We start from the raw sequence: 9151 nt of genomic DNA, 5'->3' as shown, positions 1-9151 counted from the left end.
CATGTCCTACAGTCCTACAACGAGGGGTTGCATTTGCCCATCAATGTCCCACTGCACATCAATCCCAGGGTTTGAGAATTTTGCTGTTTGTCTCGAGAAACGAATTAAGTTCCCAACCTCACAGCTTTTACTTGCCCAAGGGAAGCTTGTAGGCTCTGACCCCAGGCTGTTTGCAAAGCCTGTCAAAAACCATTTGTGTATGGAGATAGCAGTAGCAGTGAATATCACAGTGAAGGCTAAAAGGCAATTCTATGCCAAGCTCATTCTAGGTCACTAATTTCCTAAGGGTATTCTTCCAAGAAATAGCTTTATCTTGAGTAGTTCTGCAAGAGGGGAGAGACTGTGAGTTACAGTTAACCCCTTCTTCAAAAGGAAAAGCATGAATTTTTCATTCTACCACATTCATCACTCCTGATTTATTCAGGAGAAGACTTCACCCCTCCCCCCAGGCCAGTATTAGAAAATGAAGTTACAAGGAAATAGTAGATTTGAATGAAAAAAAATATTCTTTGCCCCTTCAAAAAGGTCACTGTGTATATGAACATCTTGGACAGTATTCACACTCCTTTTAGGAAAGTAAATACAGTGTATTTAAATTTAAAGAAATCTCACATTGAAACACTCCACCAACTCTGGTGAAAGGCTTCACTGCCTGGAAAACTCAGATATCCATCAGGAAAGCCACTGTAGCAAAGACAAGGAAATACCAGAGGCACACTGATGCAGCTTTGAAGAAAGAGATGAAGCTATGTAAGAAGTGCAATATGGCTAATTAAAAAGAACGTGTAAGGGAAGTAACAAATTACAAAACTAAACAAATAAGGCCAGCTAAATGATGGGAGGAGAAGAGCATTAACCAGTCTGGGACAGTCCTACCAAAATTATGGAGCTTACACACCTTCATTAGCTGCCATTAGAAGGTTGTGGTAGAATGACCACTGGGAGGGCCTAGCAGAAAGACCACCTGAGCTGATGATACCTGACTCAGATCACCTTGTCTTCTAAAAGACACCTAAGCCATAAGCAAGAGTAAGTAGGAGAAAGACATGGTTATTCTGAGCCTTAGATTCTAAAAGGTTTTTCCCTTAATCAAACATTAGTTGTAAGATGTCAGCCTAGTGCTCAGCAAGTGTCAAAAAAGCATATCAAATGTTAAGAATTTTTAGAAAATGGAGAGCAGAACAGAGAACAAATATTTTTATGCCAATGTATGCATGATGCACATGTGTCTAGGACTGTGCACAGTTCTTATCTCCCTTCCTCGCAAAAATGATGCAGGAGAGTTGGACAAGGTTCAGAGAGGGCAACAGAGACAAGCACAGGTTGGAGCAGCTCCTGTGTGGAGAGTGGCTGACTAGACAAGGACTTCACAGGCTGGAAGAAGAAATAACTGAGGGGAGATAAGAAAAAAATCTTAATAATCAGTAGGATAGAGCAGAAAACTGTCCCTACCCAAAAAAGTGTCTTAAAATGAACTAGAGAGCAATGGGTTCAAAACAAACAAAAAGAGACGTCTCTTCACAAAATGTACTTAAATTGTGTAACACCTTTCCACGGAATGCTGTGGCTTTTAAATTGTGATGTGGCCTCAAAAAGTGATTACACAAATTCAAGGAAACACATATTTATGTTATGAAACACAAATGCATCAGTCTCAAGAAGTCCAAGACTTACAAACTGTGTGGTAGAGTGTTCTAGGGCAGTACCCCCAAATGCTTGCCCTAGTCATTACCAGACTCTTTATTAGCTGCAGGGCAGTGCTGGGGATGGGACCAAGGAGGCCCTTGGTCTGCCCTGGGCCAGCCAGTTCTGTTCTGATGCACTTACCTATTCTGCTGCCACAGGTCATCTCAGCCTCTAGGACAGAAGCTTTCTTTACTGGCTCCGAAACACCACTCTGACAGGTGGTTTGTCTGTATCTCTGCCACCAGACTGTTTTCATATCTAAATTAAAAATCTGGTTTTCGTTATGAAGCCAAGGAATGTGCACCAGAATTCACCAACATGGTAACACCTCTGCAGTGCACTGGGGGGTCACAGAAACCTCTGCATAATGTAAGAAGTCAAATGAATTCTACCATAATGAGAGAAAAGGTAGGATAATGTAGGGTTCATATTTTATCTACTTTTTTCTATATTTAATTAAATGAAACACGAATCTTAAAATCTGTCACAAATACAAAATCAGTTCTAATCTCTGCTATGGTGTGATAGGAAATGATAAATTTATGCTGCGGTATATAAAGCTCCACTGGAGCTCACCAATCTCGCTATTGTCTGAAAGATAAATACCAGATGATGTTTGCGTTGGCTATGCATAAGTACACAATTTCCACAGAAAGACGCAGCAACAGGCCTATGATCAGAGATATGCAGACATGAGTACTGTTAGGCAGTATCTACTTGGATGAATTCAAAAGAAAAACAGAAATATCCCTTGAAAAATGCAATTTTTTCCTAGGGAGTGTTGAAATGGTTATTCTTCCTAAGATTATACCAGAAACCTGTGTTTTGTGTAAACACTGTAGGACTGTGCACAAAAGATCATGCTCAGAGATGTTGCAGCTATTTAGCGTTCTGGTGGACTGGAATAACTTTTACTTGAAATAATGAACATGTCAAAAAATTGTTTTCCAACCTGTGCAGAAGGACTACAACTGAGACCAAAGCAAAAACATTTGCCGTGGAGCAGAAAGAGCCTGAAAAGGGCCCTGAAGGAGTGACTTACACATCAGTGTATTGCCAGCTCCTGTTGACTTTACCCTGAATCTTGTCATAGTTGGATCTTTCCCTAAAGCAACAGCTTCAGCATTCAAACAACACAATAAGGATCTTAGCTTTCACTTAAAAATAAAAAACAATCACCACACAACAAAAAAGAGGACCTTGGTAACAAAATGAAAACATGATCCCTAAAAGCTTCAATATGAAAGAATAAATTTAAAATACTGTTTGAATACTACAATTTTAAGACAAACTTAGGATCTCCAGGGGCCCGACTCATAAATTTTGAAAGCTTGTTTTCAGCAACATCAGTGAGCTGACTGAAAAGCTGTCAGGAAAGTCACTCTGGGATGAAAATGGGACACTGGAAGTTATTTATCACATAACAACTGAAAATACAGAAAAGACTAAAAAGAAAAGATGCTTAGTTAACAAAATATATATGGGGGATTATTAATGAATTAATTACTACTCTGTGAATGCAAATTAAATTATGTTTCCACTAGAAGGAAAAGAGCAGGCATAAGATCATAATACTCATGAGTTAGTCTTGTTGTTTCCCTTGGAAATGTGTCACAACAATGACCTGTTATTTGGGGGTCCCAAAAGTTTCCTTCTCAATTACACAGCTGCCAAAACCAGTATCACACATGTTGTGAATGCTTCCCTTACAGCTCCATATACCAGCAGAGCTCCTCCCTTCCCCAGGGAAAGACAGTAAACACCAAGAACAAGGGTGGACACTGAAAGCGAAGAGCGAAGGCTCACAGGGCTATTACTGCCTCAGAGCACACTGGTGGACACTGTGATCAAGCTTTTGGCTCAAAAAAAAAAAAAAATCCTCACAGGTAGAGCTTTAAAGAACTCTCAGAGAGACATGCTTTCTGCTTCACCTGTTAAAGGGCTACATTTGCATGTTGCAGCACAAAACCTAATGCAGAAAATACTAATTTGTCATTCAGGTGGGATGTTTTAGTGAGATAATTCTCACAGTAGCTATGGTGACTGCCTGCCCAGCTGGATGATGGCACTGCCAGATGGGGCAGCTCTGGTGCTGACCTTCGCGCAGCGCCTGCCCTTTGGAGCCAGCTTCTGCTGGCTGGCCCTGCTCAGTGCTCAGCGGTAGGGTGAACAGCACCGCAGTCATCCTCCACAGTATGACAGAAAGCCTGGGCTGGGCTGGCCTGCTGAGCTGCCAAGAATCTCGGAGAGGAGACCTGGTATGCAAACAGATTGGAATGGTGACAGCAAGCGGTGGGAAGGAGTGAGGATAGGTCACTTAAGCTTTTACCCTTTGGGTGAGTCCCTTTTGACCCACTTCCTCCCTGACTGCAGGTGACATTGTGACAGCTGTTTTCCAGCTTGGCACAGCTTCTGTCAGTCATTGCTTCTGTCACTCACAAGATTCAACCAGTTTCAGGGCTGATGAGCCCAGCACCTTCACGGTTACCCAGGATCCTCCAAATCCTCCCTGTCTCCTCCATGCCACAGCTACTATGGAGAGACATTAAGAAATCAGCATTTTAAGTTACCATGAAGCAGAATCAAAGCTATGTCCTAATGAAATAAAGAGAAAGCAATCCACAAGGAACCCTGATAGGAGAAAAATCATAGCAAAGATTCATTACTACATTAAATATCTTGACAAATCCTATTTGTAAAACCATTTCAAGAAGTTTTCAGTGTAACAAATACCCATCCCTACAGTTAGCCTGATCTGAACATTAAAACTGGCACAGAGATGGAAATGGGATACATGGAAACTTGTTTTTTTAGTGACAATAATACACAGTTGTCAGTTCACTTTCTTAACTGAAATTTTGACAGTTTATTCGAAATTAATCAGTATCTGTTTCTTGGTAGGTAAACTTGGTAATCTATGTAATGTTTTTTATTAAACTGATGTTCTATGAAGGACATCTTTTTTTTTGACTGGTGCCAAGAATCAAAATTAAAACTTATGATGGAGGGGAGAAATGTCAAGGAATTTACAGAAGGGTCCTCTAGGATATTATGACTTCCCCAACATAGAGACAAATGGAACAAGTGCAACTACTAAAATTGGCAGCCTAATGACCTCAGCTCTCGGAGGTCCAGGGTCTCTGTCACAGACTTCTAGACCAACTATTCTAAACTAATCATATATACCACTGATATACAATGAGCCCAAACTACATGACCTTCTCAGCAAGTTTCTTTGAAATGCAACCAAGAATCTGACTGTTCGGAGAAGCTGAGCCTCTCTAGTTTAATGAAGAGCAAGTTATCTTCCATTTCTTCCCATAAAACTGTGTCAAGAGTGTAATGATTGCTTTCAATATTATACGGGACTTTAGGGGTGTTTAACAGCATTAGGTAATTTCAGAGCTTGAATGTCTGAAATTGATCATAAATTGTTCCACTCCCTCTAATCTCTAGTAAATATGACTTACGCCATTAACGTTCACATGATGCTGTTTTCATCACACTGGACTCCTCTGTGCAGAGTCAAGGACCTAATCAAATACATAATCAATCTATTTGTCAGATGCAAACAGCAAGCAAAGGACTTCTTTGTGTCCTACACAACTGCCTCTTCAGAAGACAAGTGAACCATTGGCTTCTAAGAACACGCAATACCCAAGTAACGCGTAAGGGGCCTGCATGCTGCGCGAGAGCCTTGTGGTGCTGCGAAGAAACCTTGTGACGGAATTCCTGAAGAGGAACATTTCTGGTGGGTTACTCAGACTGCCTTGACTAGTGTTCTGGAATTATACAGGATGGAAGAATTTTTAAAAAGCTGACTGCAATCACTGGAGTCAAAAGCTTCTCACAGGCTAACAAAATACAAAATGTGGCAGCTCTTTGGCTTTAGCATCGCTGAGCTCTCATCAAGGATGAACTGTTGCTACAGAACTCTACTCCTCTCTGCAGAGCACAAGAAGGGAGAACAACAGAACAGATCAGCATTTTTTAAACATGTCTCTCACATTCCCCAAGGGCAACAAAAGAGAGCGCTACATGACATCCAGCCTTGTTTTGCCTCCTTTTTTTGGGGACAGCAACTTCAGCCTTCAGATCCTCAAGACACTGCAACAAGAACAAGTTGAGAGCAATTTATGTGGGCAAACGTGGCCATACCCTCCTCTAAGAGCCAGCCACATTTTACTGTTGCTATGCTGGAAAAAAGCTCCAGGAAAGCAAATGTAATGCATACTTTAATTAAAGTTTTAACCTATACTATGTAACCAAATAATTTTAATGTGGATAAAAATTGCATTATACATCTTCGATCCTATTAATAATTGGTAAGAATACGCTTATCATGAAACCTTAAGCACTGACAGTCCCAAGTGATGTAATGAAGTAATTTATTTTGCTAGAATTACTGCTAAAAATGCCACTACCTGTATTTTAGAGGAGCAGGGAACACTACAGAGAATCACTTCAAAGCTTGTATTGGCACATGCCAAGTAAAATTAAATTAGTAAACACTTTTTACAACCATATAGGAATTCAACCATAGGGAATATAAATAATTCTCTACATGAATGTCACAAAGGTCTTTATGACAGTGCCTTATCTTCATTAGAAAATGAAATCTGTTCAAATTACCTGGGTAAAATCTATGCACCTTTAGAAATGCTACACCCAGCAATTTACTTTGCTGTAATTCCATCACAGTATACATTCCCTGGTGTTACTTTTGAAACTTACTTAGTTGTATGTAGAATACTTGTGGGAAAATCCTTAAGATATTTATGCAGTATGAATTTGAATAGCAGCTTAAATGGGGTTCCTGTAAGTTTGCTTTATAACGTCTACTGATAGACTGAAACACGTCTTATTAAGTAATAAGAAATTCCAGGATCATTACAGCAGCAGCGGCAGTAACTCAACAGCTCTGGAAATCATTGTGGCTGGTGTACAAACAGAATAAGCAATGGCCCACTATAACCACCAGTGGAGTCTTAAATATCTTTATTTAAATAGTCAAAATAAATATTTGAGAAGATCTAGCTAACCAAAGTACCACAGCTTTTTTTATTTTTTTAAGCACAGATATCGAAGTAACAAGAGTGCCACCTTCTGGTTTAGGCAGGAAAACACTTTCGGTTGTGCATTCAAAACTAACTGAAGGGTGTAGTTTTCTCTGTTTTTTGAAAAATAATTAGAATGTCATCTTCAACATTCACGGAATGTTGTAAGAACAAAACCAGTTAAATGCAAGAATTCAGTACAACTTGCTTATCTTTAGTGCCTGGAGCAAAATAACTATATAAATGCTACACAAGTATTTTTTCTGAAATTTAACTTCATAGATGTCAAATCCTACTAAAACACATGAATGACCATAATTTTAAATGGATATTTAAAAGCAGCGGCTTGTAATACAAGTAGACAATCAATGTACTTTGGAGTATATTCTTCCACCTCTTTTCTACCCTAAAAAATTCATTTTTATTAAGTGAAATTTGTGCATCTCCTATTCAGGAAGTGACAGAACTTAACAAAGGAGAACTGAGAAATTCAGCAAATGTACTACTACAAATCGCACAAAGAACTGCAGCCCATTTTATATTTGCTACAACAGTCACATCACAAAGTTGTTGAGAAAATATGTGTAAATCAAAATCCACTTCGAGTTCAAGTCCACTTGCACATTACTAGTTTTGCAGGAGTAAAGAAGTTGGACACCTTCTCAAAAATTTGTCTCATTCCACACAACACCCAAAAAAGTGTATCATTATTATGTCAGAGAGTCATCTGGTAACAGCTACTAAAGCTTTTTTCAAAGCAACTGCAATTTAAGAAACAAATTTGCGTTAACTCAGGTGTTGCCCCCACTGCAGATATAAATACAACTGCACCTTCTCTGTGCTTACAGTAGTAAAAACAATTTATGAACAGCGCTGGCTCTGGGTCTTATTTTTCCCCACATTCAGTATGGGCTGGAAGTACACGAGCCCACATCCTGGGCGATACCACGCTCGGTCAAAGCTGTAATTCTGTATGGCATGTCTTACAGACTTCTAAATTTCATCTCCCAGTGTTTCAGCTCTCTACCATTTCACACTGGTATATGCCCACACAAAGCCTGCTTTTCTCCACAGGCTAAGAAGCCCTTCCTATATAAATGTAATTTCACAACTCCATGCACTTCTGAATACTGACGTTCTGTCAATTACAATCACAATCCTCATGTTTTCTAGAATACATACAGCATCTTCTGCATTTTTTTAAAATGTATAACCCTTTTGAACAAAACCCATTCAAGTATTTGATGTCCCGGCGAATTGTCATTCAAATTGTGAAGACTGCCAGTTATTGCACTTGTATCTCACAGCAGCAAGCGCTTCCAGGAGTAGGACCACATCTCTTCCCGCAGTTGCCATCCCCATCCTTTCTTATTCTAAAGCAGCAACAGTTCATGACATGTTCATCAGCACTTAATCAACTCCTTGTTTGTCAAAGGTTCTGCAACGACTTCACCACGCATGAACTGCTCCTAAAGACAGCAAGTAGAGTTTTAGTTAACTTTCATTATTTCTGGATCTTCACTCCCTCAGAAAACACCAGATGACAGTTTTGTTTCCTAGCCTGAGTATAACTGGTATGAATCTGTCTCCCAAAACACAAACACCATAACACACCTACTAGATAAGAAAAACTACTAGGCTAGCTGACAAGGCTGCTAGTCATAGATAGACCTTAACATCACCGAGATTGTTTTGCCCGTGTTCCACCCCACGCTCACCCTAGCAGGCATGTTTTAGAGCCCAAACGCGGCACGAGGAGACCAGAAAAACAAGAGACACAAGCCGTAATCAGACACAAAAGTGCCACTAGCTCACACAACCCTATCTCACGTTTCCACGGGCCGTTTAAAAGCTGTCACCGCGCCTTCTTCAGGGGATGGCAAACGAAACTCGGCCTGACCTACCCGACGCCGGGGGAGGCAGGCCGCGGCCGTGTCCGACAGCCCTCCGCCCGCACTCACCTGGTCGTAAATGACACGGAGGATCAGGGAGCAGCTGGGGCAGGTGGCCACGTCCTCGCCGTTCTCCAGGTCTTCCTGTAAAAGCCGCGGGAAAGCTGTCACCGACCCGCCGCCAGGCCGACCTCAGACACTCACGGCCGGCGGAGGGGGACCGCGGCCTAACGCCGTCTCCTCCCGCCGCCCCACCATTGCCCGGCCGCCATTACCCGCGTGATGAGGAAGCGGTCCCCGCAAGGGCACGGGTAGCTGTAGGTCTCGGTCTCCTCGTCGTACTCGAAGTCCTCGATCTCCACCTCATCGTGGAAGACCGACATGGCGCGCGCAGCGGGAAACGGGCCGGGGCGGAAGGGACGCAGAAACGCGCGCGCCGCGCCCGCGCGCCCGTCCCGTCGCCTGACAGGGCGGGGCGAGAGCGTCCCTCGTCACGTGACGCGGCGTCGGGTAGGG

At 41.7% G+C, this 9151-nt stretch overlaps 2 protein-coding genes across 2 annotated transcripts in view; one reads left to right on the top strand and one right to left on the bottom strand.

Moving 5' to 3' along the window:
* Nucleotides 1-6667: 6667 nt before the first annotated feature.
* On the bottom strand, nt 6668-9113 carry DPH3 (diphthamide biosynthesis 3). The gene is made up of 3 exons (XM_026841745.1): nt 8911-9113; nt 8705-8779; nt 6668-8212 (listed from the first exon to the last, which is right to left on the bottom strand). The coding sequence occupies exons 1-3, from the start codon at nt 9016-9018 to the stop codon at nt 8147-8149; spliced, it is 249 nt and encodes an 82-aa protein (XP_026697546.1). The 5' UTR covers nt 9019-9113; the 3' UTR covers nt 6668-8146.
* Nucleotides 9061-9151, top strand: part of OXNAD1 (oxidoreductase NAD binding domain containing 1) — a 21129-nt gene continuing 21038 nt past the window's right edge. Inside the window, exon 1 of the mRNA XM_026841741.1 lies at nt 9061-9145. The gene's annotated coding sequence lies outside the window, so the exon portion shown is untranslated. The remainder of the gene's footprint in view (nt 9146-9151) is intronic.

The sequence above is a fragment of the Athene cunicularia genome (assembly GCF_003259725.1).
Source record: "Athene cunicularia isolate RWA chromosome 2 unlocalized genomic scaffold, athCun1 chr2_part1, whole genome shotgun sequence".
Classification (NCBI taxonomy): Eukaryota; Metazoa; Chordata; class Aves; order Strigiformes; family Strigidae; genus Athene; species Athene cunicularia.
This window is presented reverse-complemented; position numbering and strand designations above follow the sequence as displayed.